Source organism: Pipra filicauda, unplaced genomic scaffold (assembly GCF_003945595.2).
Source record: "Pipra filicauda isolate LSUMZ 115617 unplaced genomic scaffold, ASM394559v2 scaffold192_size1418226_pilon, whole genome shotgun sequence".
In the NCBI taxonomy this organism is placed as follows: Eukaryota; Metazoa; Chordata; class Aves; order Passeriformes; family Pipridae; genus Pipra; species Pipra filicauda.
In genome coordinates this window covers 122,212-141,029 of record NW_024104301.1, presented here as the reverse complement: position 1 = coordinate 141,029, position 18,818 = coordinate 122,212, and the positions used below count along the sequence as shown (strand labels likewise).

At 44.6% G+C, this 18,818-nt stretch overlaps 1 protein-coding gene across 2 annotated transcripts in view; it reads left to right on the top strand.

The window, feature by feature from the left end:
- The first annotated feature begins 604 nt into the window (after positions 1–604).
- MAPKAPK5 (MAPK activated protein kinase 5) overlaps positions 605–18,818 on the top strand; it is a 21,643-nt gene continuing 3,429 nt past the window's right edge. Inside the window, exons 1-13 of one of the 2 annotated variants that reach the window (XM_027714891.2) lie at positions 605–788; positions 5,362–5,435; positions 6,540–6,615; positions 7,786–7,883; positions 8,959–9,067; positions 11,086–11,175; positions 11,740–11,835; positions 12,833–12,913; positions 14,110–14,297; positions 16,385–16,505; positions 17,086–17,216; positions 17,766–17,887; positions 18,199–18,303. In XM_027714891.2, coding sequence (XP_027570692.1) covers positions 753–788; positions 5,362–5,435; positions 6,540–6,615; positions 7,786–7,883; positions 8,959–9,067; positions 11,086–11,175; positions 11,740–11,835; positions 12,833–12,913; positions 14,110–14,297; positions 16,385–16,505; positions 17,086–17,216; positions 17,766–17,887; positions 18,199–18,303 — 1,327 coding nt within the window. In that variant the 5' untranslated portion in view covers positions 605–752. The remainder of the gene's footprint in view (positions 789–5,361; positions 5,436–6,539; positions 6,616–7,785; positions 7,884–8,958; positions 9,068–11,085; positions 11,176–11,739; positions 11,836–12,832; positions 12,914–14,109; positions 14,298–16,384; positions 16,506–17,085; positions 17,217–17,765; positions 17,888–18,198; positions 18,304–18,818) is intronic. The other variant, XM_027714892.2, reaches the window with a different exon arrangement.

Here is an 18,818-nt window from a genome sequence, read left to right as displayed (position 1 = left end):
GCGCCGCTCGGACACTCACGACCCGAGGAGCCTCCATTCCCCTCACAGCAGCGGAGCCTAGCGATCTCGCGAGACTTCGCGCTGCTCGGCCCCTCAGAGTGGCAGGCGCGCTGAGATCTCGCGATATCTCTCATCTCGGGACCCGACGAGCAGCTTCACCTTCGATCACCGCCTGTCCCACGAGATCTCGCGACACGTCGAGCCACGCGGCCCCTCATGACCCGACGCGCCTCCATCCCCTCAAATCCCGCGGGCGCACCGAGATCTCGCGAGACTTCCCGGGATGCCGCGAGAGGGGCGGGGCGAGGATATTAACCTATCTCATGACGTCATTAAAAAAGCGCCCCTTTTCTCGAAAGCCTCGGGGGGGCCTTGCTGGCTCTGGCGCTCTTTCAGAGCCGCCCCTACACCGCCTGTAAACCGCTCCAGCGGCGCGGCGGCGGCGCCGAAAATTGCGGGGTGCGCGCGGGGCGGGCGCAGGGATCCAGCCGTGTCCTTCCGCGGGGGGCGCGGCGGCGGCGTCCGCGTCGGCGCGCGGCTTGGCGGCCGGCGGGGCTGACCGCGGCGGTGCCGGCGATGTCCGCGCGCGGGGCCCGGGCGGCTCCTGCCGGGGCCGCGGCCGCTGTCGGGGCCCGCGGGGTCCCGCTGCCCCCGCGCGCCCGGGAATGAGGCACAGCGGCGGCGGCTGCAGCGCACCTGCGGGGCTGCGCCTGCCCTGAGGCGGCCCCGGCGGTTTCGCCCCTCGCGGGACGATGTCGCAGGATCACGACATGGACCGGACGATCAAGGTGAGCAGCGGCCGCCGGGCCGGGCGGAGGCTCCCAGGGACCGTGGGGGTGACGTGCGGAGCTGCCCGGACACATACACGGAGCCTGGTTTGGGACGGGGACTTTGTTTGCTCTGTGGGCGCTCGGGGAGGTTCCCACAAATCACCCCCCCCAACCAGCCGAACTTTTCACTGTTATTCCGTTTTAGCGAACAAAGGAATTACCGGTCAATTCCTATAAGTTACACGGTTTTCTCATTAACTAGTATTCTGTCTTCTTTTGGTTAATGATTCTCTTATTTCTCATGTGAATTAGTGCCATGCTCGGTCTTTCTCTTGTTTTGGGTCTGGGGGTTTGTTGGGTCGATCACAATCACCTCTTACCCTGTTGGAGCCGGTTCCAGCCCAGTTGTTTAGTTGAGTTTATTAGTTTCTTCCTTCTCTTGAGGGTTCTGCCCCATGTCCTTGTGATTTGTAAATTCTGCATTCCCTGCGTCCACTATCAGTGGAAATCCTTCTCCCCATACTTGTTAACCTGCCCCAGGTCTGAGATCACTGAAACGTGTCCAGCCTTAAACCTTAACAAGGCAATTCTACCCACAAGTCACTTGTTTTTCTAACACCTGGACACCACTTAGAGCTTCTGTTTCACTCATTAACTCTTCTTGTTTATTAGGCTTGAAAAGATCAAACATCAAAGAAAATCCTTAAGAAAACTTTTACACCTTCCCCATTTTGCCACAATGAGCAGGACCCTGTTTCACAACCCCCTCTCATTCCCTGTAATTCTCTCTGGGCAAGCTGTTGGCTATTCCCTGAGGTGCCACATCCTTCTGTGTGAAAACAAATCTGGTGTGTGGGATGGTTGTGTTTGGAGCAGCTGAACAGATCCAGGGTTCCAGAATTCTTTGCTGTGGAAACTGGGAAATTCCTTTTGGAATAAAGTGACATAAATCAGTATTTTAAAGCCTCTCTGCAGCCTCTTCACCTTGTGCAAAGCATTTGCTGTCCGAAATTCTGGACTTCTTCATAAAAACTTATTGAAATAAAGAACAGTTCTTGAAGGATGGAGCAAAACAGACTGTGTTTTAGAATTTCCCACCTTGCCTTGTCCCTGCCACAGTGGGATTTGTCTTTACAAAGCTCACTGGGTGCAAATTCCAGTGTAAGAGAAGCAGCAACACCTTGTGTTGAAATCTAGGTTGATTAACTAATTAATCCCAAATAGTTTGGGTTGGAAGCACCTTAAAACTATCCAGTTCTACCCCCTCCATGGGCAGGGACACCTTCCACGGGGCTCCAAGCCCTGTCCAACCTGCCCTTGGACACTTCCATACTGAAAATATGTGGAATATATTGAAAATATATGGAATGTATTTAAAATATATGGGTTTTGTACTAAAAAGGGCCCAAAGTAGAAGGAAATCCAAGCAGATTGTAATTAAACAAGTGTCACAGTTGTTTCCTGTTTTTTTTTTTCCTGGCACAGTGCAGGAGAAGGAAGGTCCTGAAGTGTTTGAAAAAGAAGGTTTTTTAAGTATTTCTCTGGTATTTCATGTGAAGGAAAAGATCTCAATCAGGGCTTTTGGGGTTTAAAACAAAAATCTGAAGCAGTTGTGGGAGTGTAGGGACAGTTCTGAGCCTCCTGCTCCTCTCAGCTCAACCCAGACCAGGTTCTGGGCAAATCCCTGGAGTTCTGAACCATAACTTAGTATTTTCATATCCTGATTTTTCTGCTTCCCAAATCCCTGGTTATGGTTCAGGTTTGGTTGTTTCAGTGCCTGTGCAGGTTTCACTCTGTGGTTCAGGACAGGGATCAGAGATTAGGGAAGGAGGCTGGAGGAGCAGAGGAGGTGGAATCACACAGGTCCAAGCCTGTGCACCTTGAATTTTTATTGTAAAGATTGTTTTGTTGTCACAATTCCTAATTTCAAACCTTTTTCCATAAATATTCAGTGGAAACTCAGAATCGTGGAATTGTTAAGGCTGGAAAAGACCTTTAAATCAGAAGAGCCTGAGCTTTTCCCTGAACAGTCCTGAGGTTTGACCCTCTCAAAGCTCCTTGTTTCAAACCTCTTCCCATCAGTATTCCACGGAAACTGAGAATTATGGAATCATTAAGGTTGGAAAAGACATTTAAGTCAGAAGTGCCTGAGCATCCAGCTGTAAGAACTCTGGGAATGCTGCTTTTCCAGGCCTTTGGCATCCCAGCCTGCTGACTCTGCTGCTCCAAGTGTTGTTTTAGGAGCCCAGAGCTGCTGGGAGGGAACTGTGCTGCTGGAGAGAGCTCAGACTTTGTTGTAATTGGATGGATTCCATATTAATTTATTCCCTTTTCCCCCTGGAAATTAATTTAAGGAGTGATCAGAAGTTCCAAGTTCCTTTGACAGCAGGATCACGAAGGTTTCCTGTGTCCATTAATCCAAACAGAGCCCAGGCCTTTGGGCTTCCCACTTGAAACACTTGGATATTTTCACAGGGCAGTTTGATATTTTTGCTTTTTAAGCATTTCAGGCTGTTTAGAATCACAGAATCCTGGATTATTAAAGTTGGAAAAGCCCTCCAAGATGATGGGGTTCAAGCTCTGACAGAAAAGATTCTGAAGATGATGTTTGGGTGTTATGGGCTCGTGTTGGTTTGTGGCTGCACAGACTCGGGGCTGGATTTGGAGCTGCTGGTTCTGAATTAGGGGATGTAAGTGATTAAAGTTCCCAAGTACTGAATTTTGTGTCATTTGGAAGTGGTAAAAAGTGTTTCTTGGTCACTGTGTTATATTCATTTTAACTTCTAAGTTGTAAAGTTGCTTTGGAGTGAAGGTTGGAACCCAAATAAAACTGTAACCCCCCCCCAAAAAATGTTGCCTTTTTATTTAAAACACAATATGAAAGTTAATTTTTATTAAAAATGGACTTACAGTTGTTGAACTTGTCCTTTAGTTGTTAAAAATGATCAGATCTTATTTTTCCTTCATTTCATTCAGACTTTCCAGTCCTAATCAGCTTCTCTGGCCCATTTATTCAGGAATAAATGGGGATATTTGGCATTTCCATTTCAGCTCCTTCAAAACTTACACCCCAAGTGTGATGTGTAAAGCTGAGGGGGAACTCCCCAGTCCAGAGAAACCCTTTCCCTGCTCCTTAAGGCTCTCCTAAAACTAATTAATTTATTATATTTAATATATTTAATTAATGCTCTCCTAAAAGCTGGGGTTTCATCCCACCTCTGCTACCTTCAGTTCTCTGTAGCTGAGTATCAGGAAAATTAAAGCAGCTTTTCCCTAATATGCTTATAACAAATAAAATTTGAGTTATTTGATTTGATAAGAAGTTTCTTTGTGGTTATCCAAACAACAGATAGATGTGATCCATGTTTCTTCCTTCATTTGTAAAACCTCCAGTGAACTTTTTTTTTCCCTTTACACCTTTCGCTGGTCATTTATGATTTATGTAACACTCCAGGCTGTGTTAAAAACCAATTTTTCCTTTCATACCTGCCCCTTGCACTCTTTAATCCCTTCAAATCTTGCCTTAAATATCCACTTTCCTCCCTTGTTTTGTTCTCAATCCGTGTGGTTTGAGGTCTGGCTCCAGCCTAGAGTTAATCCAAGATTATTGTAGCAGAGACCACCAATCCCAGGTGAGGGATTGGCCTTTTCCAACAACTTAAAATCATTATAGAACCAAGATCATCAAGTCCAACCTTTAGCCTTAGTTGAGAGCAGGGGTGTCCTCAGTTTTCTGGGATAAAATGCTCCCTTTGAGTTATTAACAGAAAAGTCTGATCAGAATAAAGTTCCTTTACAAGCGGTGGCCTCTTCCCTTAAATTTCAGTGTATTTGGGAATATTTTCCCTGCCTCCTTAAGCTTCCCCAGCACTGATGGTTGTACCAGCCCCTTTCTTGTGATTTATCCCAAAGCTTGGCTTTGGAGAGATGATCCTGGGGTGTAATAAAAGGACAAAGGCACAGCACAGGGCAGCAGCTTTAATCCAAATTAATCAAAAAGCCACCCTGTGCTTGATTTCCATCCTGCCCTGGGACATGTTTAAGCCTGAGAGCACCCAAGCTGTGTCCTAACAAAACCAAACCCTGTTTAGATGGATTAGGACAAAAGGATTATAAACATGGGGCTGGTTCATTATCAGACTGGCTAAAACCAGTCCGACAAGGTTTAATTTGCAATGTAATGACTCCAAAAGTTTGAAAACCTTATTTTTTTTTATGTATTCTATGACCCAAAAATACACATTAATGCTGAGATTGGGCCCTGCAGCTGGGATTGATCATGTACAGGTGGATTTAAATCAAGGGGAGATGCCCTTGTTACACTTTGTGTACTAAAGACTGTTCTCAGTAATCCTGGTTCAGAGTGCCAGGATGAGCGTTCCCACTGCACAGAAATACTTGCAAACAAATAAATTATCATATGAGCATTTGTATTTATGTTGAATTTTCCACAGCAGGCTCTTTCCTGCTCAGGAATTTTGCAAACCAGGTCTGCTGAGTCTTTTTTTTGGGGGGGGAAGGGCTGTAGTGATTTTATTTATTTATGTGTTTATTGACTATTTTTTCACTCTTCCTGTTCCTTCTTGAATAGGAAACCTCCATTTTAGAGGAGTACAACATTAACTGGACTCAGAAGTTGGGAGCTGGGATCAGTGGGCCTGTGAGGTAAGAGAGCACCCCAGGTTTGGGGAGAAGTCAGTGAGTATTTTAAATGCTTTTGACAGAGTGTGATCCATGGAAAACTCCTTATAAACAACAAATACCTGCTCCATGTGGGTCCTGCAAGTGGGGTTTTGTCTTTTATGGGATGTATGTGCAGTAAAACCTCTCTTCACCTCCCTGTCCCATCTCATGCCGTGTTCCTGGAATTGGTTGTGGCCACAGAAATTCCTCCTAAAACCCCTCTGTCCTTGAATCCTGGTGTCCCTGCAGTGCAAAGGCTCCTCTGTGCCATCACCACTGTCCCTTTCCTGTTTTTTCCAGTTTTTTCCCCTCATCCTGTGAGGCCAAAGCAGACAATTCCATGGGCATCCCAACCGTGTCCCTCATGGATTTCTAACCCCAGCACGAGCTGGATACTTGCTGCGAAGCAAAACAAATATTCCCTTTTCAACAAGGCCTCTGCCTTCAGGGAATGGGAATTTCTACTGGAAAACAACTGTTCCTGGGTGCTCCACGGGGTCCTTGTCTTTCACCACCATTTGTCTCCCTGTCCAGCCCACTGGTTTCTCCTCATCCATTTTGTGTTGCCTCTGATCTCCGTTAAAACACCCCCTTTGGGCTTTATTCTGTTAAAATGTGGGCCCTTCCCTCAATTGTTCGTGTTAAATTGGGGAAAGAGAGAAAAAACAGTTGGTAGCCTGGCCAAAAATGAGGATTTCCATTCAGAAACACTTTGTTTATTACAAACTCCACTCTCCACTGGGGATGTTCAGGCTGCCACTGTGTGTTTTGGGTTTTTTTCACCCAAAGTATCTCTTGAGGCTGAATTTCGAGGGAGTTTTGCTTGTCTGCAGTTCCCCCTTGCTCTGAAAGGCTTCTTTTTGCCTTGCTGGAAGTCAAATTTGTTTGAGGTGTTTCTACAGAATTTACTTGGTTGTTGTGGGAGGCTGAAAACTGAGGTTTTCAAGCTGGGCCATGGGGAGAGGTGCCCTTATATCCCATCTTAATTCCTGTTAATTCCCACATGGAGAATGATCTCAGCTCAATTACTTGAAGTGTCTCTTTAACATTCTTGCTGACTGAATAATTTTATTGCTGTAATACCAGAGTCTGCATGAAAAAATCCTCTCAAGAACGCTTTGCACTGAAAATCCTCCTTGATCGTCCAAAAGCTAGAAATGAGGTATAGTTCCTGTTTTTACTGCCTGCCTTCTGACACACCACAAAATCTAGTGTTTTAAAAGAATGTTTTTTTTAAAAAGTGCTTAAAAATGTTAAAACAAAATGTAAAAAAAAAAAAAAGAAGTTTTAAAACCCCCCTCACAAAGCTTGCATTTGCTGTGCAAGAATTCCTTGGGGTTGATCCTCAAGCTTTGGGGTTGATCCTCAAGCCTTGCTGTGCTCAGTTCCCATGGGATGAGGTGGTGGGGGAAAAGAGGGTCCAACTCTGTAGGAATTGCTGTACAGATATTTATTTAGAATTTGCTGAACTACATTTTAGAGCTGTTCCTCTCCCTGTGTCCTGTGTAACGTAACATGACCGGTTTAGAGGGAATTTTGTTTCCATACATCTCACTCTTGGATGTCACAGCTCTCAGGATTGCCAGGAATGCTTCAAGTTGCACTGGAAATGGATTTATCTGTGTGCCAGGAACTAAAATCAGCTCCTGGTGCTGGTTGTGACTTCCTGAGGCTGCTGAGAATGTGCCAAGGTGCCAAACTGTCAGGCTGTGAAATGCTGGGCACTCCTTCCAGCTGTTAGGAATTTGGAGAAGGATTAATTATCCCTGAGGTTTAGGCAGCTTGCATTGCTTGTTACTTAAATTCACTGTCAAAATTCCCAGGGAAAAAATAGTCTGTGTTCAAAAAGCATCACTGGTTTGATTGAGCAGCCCAGGAAGCTTTAAACTTAAATTCCCTAAGTCCCTGTTTCAGAGTGCTGGGACAGGAGATGGGGTTTCACACATGGAGTGCATAAAAGAAGCCAGATTATGGAATTTTTGGTTTCAGTAATTAATTTTCACTTTCAGTCCTATCTCTGTTGCTACTTTAAAACAAGCTCTGCCTTTAAATTTATTTTAGAAACCCGAAGAAATAAAAAAAGAGCTTTTTCTGGAACTTTGAGGATGATTCCGTGGCTTGTAACAAATACATTGACAATATCTGATGTTTTTATCATAGTCTGAGTTAGTGGAATGGCTGCTGGTCACTCATATCAACACTTACTTCTTAATTCTTGGATAATTTGAAGCTGTGAGTGGTGCTGAGCAGAGCTGGGCTGTGGTTTGCAGGGGAAAGGGGGATCAGAAGTGCCTGTCCCTGTGTGCAGTAACACCCCTCCCTTCTCTTCAAGGTACGTCTGCACATGATGTGTGCAACACATCCCAATATTGTTCAAATTATTGAAGTTTATGCTAACAGTGTGCAGTTCCCACATGAGTCCAGCCCAAGGTAAGATTACATAGGGGGGGTCATTCCCACAGCTTTCCATGTTTAGCCCAAGGTATAGTGCAGTTTGCTTTTTTTGTTTGTTTGTTTTTAATCACAAAATTATTATTTATAGGGGGTCCCAGATGTCATGTTTAATACCATATTTATCCTTCAGACCAAGCAACACTTGCTTTTTCCCCGGCAATGTATATTTAAATTAATTTGCATCCTTTCCTACCTGTTTGAGTACATCTCCATTTCTTAGGTTTTTCATTGATTCAGTCTGTGATATCTGTGCTGTGTGAGAGAAAGAATTGTTTCTAAAAATACTAAATTCAGCCCTGAAAACTCTTAATATGAACACAGAAAAAGAGAAAAACATGAAGCAGACTGATTTTTTTTTTTCCTGCATTAATCACTTGGGATAAAAATATTGTCTTCTAATTGGATATTAGTTGAGAAAAAGCATCAGAGCTGGGAGAATTAAAGAGCTGAGACCTGTCCTAGTCTCTGATGTGTCTGATTTTGCTGTATGAGGATAACTAGGAGTTAATTCCTTGAGGACCTGCTAGTCCTGATCTCCATGTTCCATATATTCCTTCCTAATTATGGCAGTAAAGCTGTAAATTAAAACCCTGGGGTTCAGTAGAGCATCCACCCAAAAGCATCTGTTCTTTGGGGGCAGAGTTATCCCTGGATGTGTCCATGTGGCTTCCAGGGCCAAACTGGGTGGAGCCACCTGGATCTGGGTGCGTCCATGTGGACATTGTTTCTTCAGGAGGAGCAAAGTGGAGATTCCTGGCTGAGTCGGGTTGTGCTGGGAGCCAGAAAATCCTGCAGTTTATACACTTAAAGCTGAAAGAACCAAAACCAAAAGTACCAAAAGAAGCAAAAGTAGCAAAAGTACCAAAAGTAGAAGAATTAAAACTAGGAAACCAAACTTAGGGAACCAAAGCAGCTCCAACCACTGTAGGAGAAACAAGTGTCTTGGCCTGTCAGTAAATGTAAAATATGCACTGTTAGTTTAGAAATTCTGTTCTATTTTTTTTTTTATTTAATGATTTTTAATGTAACAAAATGAAATGCTTTTGAACAGGGCTCGGCTCCTAATTGTAATGGAGATGATGGAAGGGGGAGAGCTCTTTCACAGAATCAGCCAGCACCGGCACTTTACTGAGAAGCAAGCAAGCCAAGTAACAAAGCAGGCAAGTCACTCCCCTGTCTGAGCAAATCCACAAGTGATAATGGCTAAATATTAGCAATTCCTTGGGCTGGGAGGGGTGGAAAAAAAGGCCTAAAGAAAATAATCCTGTCTTCTGATCCGATGATCATTTGCCTGCTTTGTTATAACCTGACAATGCCGAAGTTTGGTAGAAAATAATAAAGAGTTTGAAGTTGTGGGCTTGTTCTTTGGGTCTGCTGTCTTTAACAGTGGTTTTCCTCACCTGGTCTACAGAACACTTCAAAGAGAACTTTTTTTCTCCTGCTGTGTCCTCTCTGTTGTCCTAAAAGTGTTGCCTCCAGCAGCCCCCAGGCTCTCGTGGCTCCAGTTTGATTCCAGTTGGGAATGTGTCCCAGACTTCTCTCCTCTTTTGGGCCCATGTGTCCTGGGCCAGTGGATTCCAAGCTGGGCTTTGTGCTTGGTTTTATGGAAGTCCTGCCCTTCATGGAAGATAACAAGGAATGTGCCACTTTAGTGCCTGTTTTCTGTGCTGTTTGTTCTGGTGTTGTTTTCCCTTCACTGTTTCTCTGCACACCTTGCTCTTGAATGCTGTATTTTAAATATATTTGCAGTTTACATACATGAAAGAGTTTTAAACACTCCATGGTGGTTTCTACAAGAGGTTTTGGTGTCCATCAGGCTCTTTGTTCTTAGCATCTGGTGTGACTCCATGAAATTCAGGGATCCCCAGGGTCAGTTCCCCTCAAATGGGGAGAGATAATATTTGGTACTGAGGCAAAAAAGAGGCCCAAATAATTCCATCTTACTTTTCTCTTTTGTGCTTTGACTTGTTTCTAATGAAGTGCTAATTGTTGCTGTTGCCTCTTTGGTTTCATCCAGCAAAAATTAGGTGGAAGCACAGAATTATTCCTGACAGTTTTTCATGTGCTTTGGGCTGTTTGATTCTGACACGTTGGGAAAATCTTGTAACACTTCACCAAAAATCAAGATTTTGAATTAAATTCTTACTCTGTGTGTGCACTTGGGGTATTCATGTCCCAAGTAACTCTTGGCTTTAATGTTTATAGAAATGAAGTTCAAAATGTTAAAATCTTATTGTTTCATATAGTGATTTATCCTGAACTGTGACTCTTGATTCCTTGTAGCCTGTAATAGCTAGAATGTGTCACAGAGCTGCCTCTTTTTCTCTGAGAATGTGTTTCTGTTTGGTTCTGAGCTAAATTAACACCAAAGTTCTCATGTGACAGTAATTTGCACTTTTCTAAGGCATCAACACTTCCCTCAGGGTGCTGGGTTTGGGTGGGATCCTGCAGAACCCAACAGAAATATTTCCAAATAAGGGCTGTGTGGCTTTGCCTTCCTTCAGCCTCAGTAAAGCTGTTTAAATGTTTATGCTTGGGTTTTCTTTGAATGAATTGCACTTGGAAATGTCCATTCCCTGGAGTTTTCCTGGGTTTCCAAACCACAGCAAGGTGAGAAACTGCCTTTGAAAGGATCGTGGAGTGCATTTCTGTGTGATGGCCCACGTAATGAGGGAAGTGCAGGCAGTGCCATCAAAAATCAAAGAATAAAACTGCCTGAATGTTGGATCTCAATCAGTAACAGGTGCAATAAAACATTCACAGAAATACTGAAGCTGTTGGGTGTTAAGCAGGGTGTGGTTGCTGGGCAGGGGCACCTTGGAGGGGCTGGCACAGCACAGGGAAGGGCACTGTCAGATCTGTTCCATTTTGGGTGGTCATTAATGCCTTGATTGAGTCAAATGAGATGGTTGGGCAGCCCAGTCCAGCTTGGCTTTTGTTTTCTGTTTGCTTTGAGTGAAACACAAACTGAATCCTTGGTGGGATGAATGTCCCACCCATCACTTCGCTGCCCTTACTGCAGGGTCAGGCCTGTCTGAACTCAGCCTTGCAGCCAAGTGCAGTGAGAATGTTTGGGGTCTGACATACATAGGAAATGTCCTTTTTCTAAAGCTGAAATAATGTCCAGGCTGATGCAGGAGTTCTGTAACTGTAGCTCATTTATTGTGCCCTTTTCCAGATAGCTTTGGCTTTGCAGCATTGCCACTCACTAAACATTGCACACAGAGACCTCAAGCCTGAGAATCTCCTCTTCAAGGATAACTCTCTGGTAAGATGAATACTAGAATTCTTTTTTTTTTTTTTTTACTGCTGAATTCTGTAAAATGGTGATTTTCAGAATAGTTGTAAAATTACATTAATCACCTTTATTGACTTTGTGCTTGTACATTCTCTGATCTCCTTGGAGCACAGTCTGTTAAATATGGGGCAGGTTCTCCAGCTCTACACAAATCCAGCTTTGCTGAGGAGAAGATCGTTCTGCCACATAATCAGGATGTTCTGACAAGCATTAGAGGGGCTTTGATAGATCCAAACACTTCCTTGTTTCTTTTTCCTGCTCATAACCACCCTGGACATGCAGTGACCCCTCTACAACGTGTTTATTGCTTTCCCAGTCTCAGAGGGGGCTGTTCCTGACCCAGAGCACTCAGGAAAGCAAAAATGCTTGTTTGAAAGATCAGGTTTTGTCCTTTTAGCTTGGGGGAATGTGAGTGTGTGAATACAGATGAGGAGTACGTGTGGCAAAGGTGAGATGAGAACAAGGCAAGACTTATGTGTTAGAAAAGCTGATATAATGAGATTTATGTAATGAAGCCTCTTCTCCTTATTTCAGGATGCTCCTGTTAAACTGTGTGACTTTGGATTTGCCAAAGTAGACCAAGGTGACTTGATGACACCACAGTTCACTCCGTATTACGTAGCACCTCAGGTAACAAAAATCACAATTCTGGGCTAAAAGGGAATAATTTCTTGCCTGTGCCTCCAGAACTACAGCATTCTAAAAGCCTTTGCTGTCCTGTTCAGGGCTTCTGGGGGCAGGAATCTTGAATAATTGGAGATTAGCCACCTTTGGAGCTGGAGTGTCACAGTGATGTGTTGATAAGAGCAGGGGATGGTGAGGCAGATTTCCCAGACTGTTCTTAGCACTGATTTTGTCCATTGACCTTTAACTGCATTAAAACAGGTGTTTTGGAGAAGTTCCTGCTTTCCCATCCTCCTTCCAGCTCAGACTCGTTCAGTATTACATTAAAAAGGACTGTGCTAGAACAAAAAGGCTCTGAAAAGGCTCAAAAAGGGCAGTGGTTACCTGAGCACCTTGGCTTGGCCCCTTGTCATTAAGGCACAATCTATAATTACAGACAGGCTGCTCTTTGTAGTGCTGCTTTCTTCTGTCCTTTGTGTTGGAATCCTGAAGAAAATGAAAAGAAAACTGCAGATGGATCTTTAATTGAAGTGCTGGGCATGTCAGAGCCTTTAATCACTGGGAAGAGCAACTCAGAGATCAGACCCTGAAAGTGCCTCCTCAACTGGAGCCTCCCGGGCCTTCTGGAAACCCAAACCCTCAGATTTGGTCAGCAAGGGACAGATTTGGTGTCATTTGTTCCTGGGAGAGGCAAAAAGGGACATCTCTGGAGCTCAGGTTACCCTCCAGACACACTCTGGGTTCTAATTCCAAGCCCGGAGGTGTTGGAAGTTGGGAGCAGTTGCTTTAATTCAGGCAAAACTGATAAATTTCATTCAAAGCAGCAAAATATTTTAGCTGAATGTAGAAAGTCCCAATCTTTTTTAGGAAGAAAATTTTGAGTTTGAAAAAGCCTTCAGTAGCTGGAATAAGTTTACAGAATGGAAAAACATCCAGAATCTTTTTGCCTATAGGTGAGATGTATTTTGTTTTGTTTTCTTTTTTTTTCCTCTCATGGCAACAGGTATTGGAGGCACAGAGAAGACATCAGAAAGAAAAATCTGGTATTATCCCCACCTCTCCAACACCCTACACTTACAACAAGGTGAGTGGGAAACAGTGCTTTAAACAGTGTTTGTAAAGTGCCTTCCCCATCAACCCTGTAGGCACAATGTAGAAATCTGTAGGCACAATTTAACACCCAAGGCAATAAAGTTTATTGCCCTAAAATGACACCCTTACAGCAGCAATAAATTTGCTCTGATCTGTGACAAGAATGCATCTAAAAAGCCAAATATCTCACACTGAGTACAAGCAGGATCTAGAGAAACCAGCAGGGAAGTGTCATGTTGCTGGTTATTTTGTGTTCCTTTGGCTTTTCTGAAGGAGTGACCAGGTTTGCAGTGGGATTTCTCCTTGAACAGGAGGTTCAGACCAGGCTTCACCCAGTTGAAGTGGCAAATGAGGAGATAATTATCTCTGCAGGCTCTGTCTGGGTTTGGAAGTGACACACTGACAGTGCTGCTGCCTCTTGGTTCTTTCTGATGGAGTGAATAATGAAATACACACTTAGCCCAACCCTAATTAGTGATCCTCTAATTAAAGGAGAAACACACAAACACTGTTAAGGAGCACTAAATATGAAAAGATTTTGGAGGGAGCAGAATGATTCTGTTGGAGTGAGACCATGGGGGAGGTTCTTTCATCCCTACAAGAAGCTGTTCACAGGGATCCTCTTTCCTGCTGTCACCCAGAGCTTCTGGATGTGCAGATGTTTTGTCCAGTCTGTATCTGGGAACTTCTAGAAAATGCCCAGTATTTTATGGTGTAGCCCTGGGCAGTACCAGCTGCTGCTGGACCCTTGGCAAAGTGTCCTGAAGGGTTGTATTCCTTTTTGGGCATTCCAAAACCTTTTCCTTCGTATTCTCATCACTGTCTCCTGCTTGCTGAGCAGTGTTTGAACCACTGAGTGTTCTTGGAGTGTCAACTCTAATTAAAATTAGCTGTTTTCTGATGCCAGTGCTAAGGATCTACCTGAGTTCCAGCTGTTTAACTCACCATGTGCTGGAGCAGGTAGTTTGATATGTGGTATTAGGGTTTAGCAGCCTCCTATAGACAGCTAAAGCAAAGATTAACTACTCTGCAGGGGTTTGCTGACCACAAATCCACCTTCTCCAGGGTTCTGATTACCCCTTCTCCACCCTGGAGAAGCAGGGTGGGGGTTGAAGGCAGACACTTGTTCTGCAGTAGCTCCCCCGGTGCTGCAGAGCTGACCCGGAGTGGTGCTGTCCTTGCTTGCAGAGCTGTGACCTCTGGTCCCTGGGTGTCATCATCTACGTGATGCTGTGTGGGTACCCCCCCTTCTACTCCAAACACCACAGCAGGACCATCCCAAAGGACATGAGGAAGAAGATCATGACAGGAAGCTTTGAATTCCCAGAGGAGGAGTGGAGCCAGATCTCCGAGATGGCCAAGGACATTGTGCGGAAGTGAGTCCGGGGAGGGAAGTGTTTTATTGCTCTTTCTGGTATTAAAAAGTTGAAAAGTCCCTTGAAAATCTGTTTTCCCAAAGGGATTGTTCTTCTACCTTGTCTGCAGCTCATACAGCTGGCAGATCTGTCATATTCAGCATAAAGTCTGGTAAATATTTTTCTTCCCTTCTTTTTTTCCGTCCCCAACTGTTTAATTTTGATGTTTCTGAATTTCTTAAGAGTGAATTGTGAGTTTAGTCTTTAAAGGCAGTAGATGCACCAAAGGGTTCAGAACAACACACACAACTGGCTGCCACATCAGGTGCTCTACAGCCTTGGATCCTGTACAGTAATGTTTAAATTCCTGCTAAAATCAGGTGGTTTAATAAGATCTGCTAGATCTCTCCCTTAAAACCAAGTGCACATCATACTCAGTGTGAAAGGAGTCAAGAGAGGCAGGGAAAGGCAGGATAAGATCTGTCCTGAAGGTATCAGGCTCTGGGATGAGGGTTTGCATTGGAGTTTTATTCCAAATGCTCATGGAAGCTGTTTTTTGCATGCCCTGCACATCTCTCAGCTGGGAGAGTTTCCCAGACAGGGGCTGTTTGAAAGCCAGAACGTGGCACTGATTGGGGCTTATTTTCTAAAGAGTGAGAGGGACTTACTGCCTTTGTATGACCAGAGGAACTGAAAGAATAAAACCAACATAAATAGGAAAAAAATCAGTTGGGGAAGTAATTTTAAAGTGTTACTGGCTCCTCAAAGATACTGTAAAATCTCCAAAGACTTCATACTGCTGGGACCTTTGGAGCAGTGCAGGAGAACCCACAACCTTTCACCAAATAAACTGCAGGGAAACTTTGCTTTATACGAAAGGTTTAAAGGTTTTAAAAGCAAAAAAATTTATTGTCTTTTAAAATGACCATAAACTCAGCTCACAGAACATTGTCACGTGGATTCAGTTCACTTATTTATCCCAATGATGTTATCAGGACTCCTTTCCCTGCCTGTCTTTTCCAGCCAGGGAGTCTGAAGTTGGGCTTATGGTGCAGGAATACATTTAGAATTAATATAATTCTGGCTTAGTTTACATTTGATGGGTGTAGGCAGCTCTTCCTATGGAGTCTGGCTTTTGGAGCTCATATTTGGCATTCAGGAAGCTGCTGCCTCTCAAGTGTGTCGAGCTCATTTCTCACCTCAAGCTTTGGGAGCTGGAGGGCTGGATGGATAATAAATAGGTCAGGACTTGGAAAACCCATGGAAAAGGAGTGCCTGGGTCTCGTATCAAAACTGAACTTACAACCTGTTGGCAGCAAGTGAGATTTCTGAGCTACCCCAGGGTCCTGCTGACATTTTGCACAAGTTATTTCCACTTCCTTGGTACATTAAACAACGTTTGCAGCCAGGAACTGATTTAGGGAATTGTCTAAGGAATGTGACAACCTCCTGGAGTCCTCCTGGTTCTAATTCAGACTCTTGGGAGAACTTGTCAGCACTCTGGGGGGAATTTGGCTTTTTTATGGAGCAGTTCATCAGGAGAACATGAGCTTATCTGCAAAACCTCTTTCCAGGGTTTCATTCTAGTAGCATTTATTCCATGGATTTTTTAGCAATAAAGAATAAAGTTCCTTCTTATTTTGAGGAACTGGAGCCTGTCAAAGTGTCCATTCCTTGAGGGTTTTGCAGGGGAAGAAAAGCTAAGGAGTTGCAGGTGGAAACAGTTAATTCAGTGAAGTTTCCATGCCCAAAATCCTTGGAATGAGTGTGGCCTGTACAGGGATGAGCTCTAGAAGAGCATTTCCAGGGACTGTTGGTCTGGATCATTTCCAGCTTGTCTGGGAGATAATTTCCAATTTGAGAACACACAGATATTTCTGAAATGGCCCCTCAGCACGTTTCCTTTACCCTGAATCCCTGAATGTACCTGGATGAGCTTGTTAAATAAATCCCCAGCAAGGCTCAGAGAACCTGGGACAAAGTTAGGCTGCTTTTGGGGCACTTTGAGCTGTTGTGGAGTTCCTTTTTGACCCCTGTGATGCTCAGAGATTGTTCAGTGCTCTGCAAATCAACAAACCCCACTTTATGGATTATTTTTCCTTTCCCAGGCTGCTGAAGGTCAAACCTGAGGAGAGACTGACCATCGAGGGTGTGTTGGACCATCCCTGGCTCAACTCCACAGAGGCTCTGGACAACATCCTGCCCTCTGCCCAGCTGATGATGGACAAGGTCTGAATTCATAGAAACAATATTAGTTTGGTCAGGAATGTTGCACAGGAACAGGACAGCTCTTGGATGGTTGGAATGTTTTGTTTAGGAGAGCCTGAGATCTCTGTAAGAAAATGGAAAGAGGGAGAAAATGGAAGTAAAATATGAAATTTGGGCTTGGGGGAGGTGCTCCAGGATTGATGTTAAGAACAACCATGTGCTGAGGAGGAGAGAGCAGAGCATGGTAGTGAAAGAGGAATCTTTTCTTCTTTTTCCCCCATTTTATACCCTTACTCTGACCTCAGTCCTTGTTTCCTTTCAACTCTGCTCAAAGAGGAGTTCACTCAACACTCAGGTGTGGTGAACGTGAGCAGTAGAGATGATCCTTTGTCCTGTTTCCCCCTATGAAGTTGGGATATATTATCCCACAGTCAATGACCATAGTTCTCATCATGTCTTGCTTCAGGCAAACCTGATTTTTGTTCCATATCTCCAAAATAAACAGGATTTTGGTGCTTCTTTTTCCCATGCATGGCTAACATTGTGCACATACTGTTCCTTAATTCACAGAGGATCTAAAGTGCAACTCTTCTCCTTCCAGGCCATGGTTGCAGGGATCCAACAGGCTCATGCAGAACAACTTGCAAACATGAGGATCCAAGACCTCAAAGTGAGCCTGAAACCCCTTCACTCCGTGAACAACCCGATCCTGCGCAAGCGGAAACTGCTGGGGTAACTAAAGCTGGGCTTCCAGGGACACACAGGGGGCAGCTGGGAGGCTGGAACAGGGCTTTGGGAATGTCCCAGGCTCAGTTCTGAGGTGGTTGAACTCTTGGTGTAGTTGGAGTCACTGGGACAATGTGTTTTGGCTTCTGAGATGTTCTGGTGAGGGCGGGAGGAGCTGGATCCTGTTACTGTGTTAGAACAGATCCCTTACGAGGAGATGGGTCACGTGCAAGAGAAGGCAAACTGGGAGAAAGAATTCCAAGATTTTTTTATGATCCTGACACTTACTTACTGAAAAAGTCAGGTAATTTCTCTTTGTTCAAGTTAATCTGAAAAGTAGGATAATGCATTTTAGGACTTCCTTGAACTAATTTAAAGGAATATTTCTTTTTCAAATGGTCTCATAATAAAGGACAATAATTATAATTAATGCCAAGTCTGTCTCCCAGCTCTCCAGGGAGTGAAGGGGGGTGTTTTACTGGTGCAGTTATGCAATGAGTAATGAACTTGAGCTGTGACCAAACTCTTAATTATTTCCTCCTTGTTCTTCCCCAGCACCAAGCCAAAGGATGGGGTTTATATCCATGACCCTGAGAACGGAAGCAACGATTCCAACGTGGCTCTGGAGAAGCTGAGAGATGTGATTGCCCAGTGCATTCTCCCCCAGGCTGGTAAAGGTTGCCACTTTTAAGAAAGTTGCCATTTCTAAACATGCAAGACACTGACTTTGGGTCAGTCTGTGTCAGTGGGGAGGGAGGAAAAACAAAACTCCTGCTACCCTGGGCACTCTGTGGGCTGGGATTTGTGTGGTATCAGTGTGAGCAGGGACATGCAGAGCTGGGAAAAGAACTTTGAGCCAGGAGTGGCTGCTCTGAACCCATTTCCTGGTGTGTCTGGAGAGAGGAGGAACAACTGCATGTACTGTTGGCTGGAGCCCTGAGTGAGGCATGAGGCCAAACCTCCTGGTTCTCTTTGTGCTCCCAAACAGGAGAGAATGAGGATGAGAAGCTGAATGAGGTGATGCAGGAGGCCTGGAAGTACAACCGGGAGTGCAAGTTGCTGCGGGACACTCTGCAGAGCTTCAGCTGGAACGGTGAGGAGCTGCTTCCTTCCACAGGGAAGGGGGAAAACTGAATGGGAATAACCCCAAATCTACTGAATTTGTGCTGGTTTGGGTTTCACAGTGATTCAGGCCTCCTGCCAGAATGGGTGTGCTCAAAATGAGGGGCAAAGTTCTGCTTTAAAATCTGTTTGAGGTTCAGGGTTGAGTTTTCAGAGGCACCAAGTGGTGTAGGAACAGAACAGCACAAAGGGATTGTGATGGAAAAGGGGGAATGGTTTTAAACTGCCAGAGGGCAGGGTTAGGTGGGAGATTGGAAGGAATCCTTCCCTGTGAGAGTGGTGAGCCCTGGCACAGGTTGCCCAGAGAAACTGTGGCTGCCCCTGGATCCCTGGAAGTGTCCAAGGCCAGATTGGATGGGGCTTGGAGCAACCTGGGGTAGTGGAAGGTGTCCTTGCCCATGACAGGGGTTGAACTGCATGGGCTCTAAGATACCTTCCAACCCAAACCATTCCATGATTCTCTGATCCCTTTAGGAACCTCTTCAG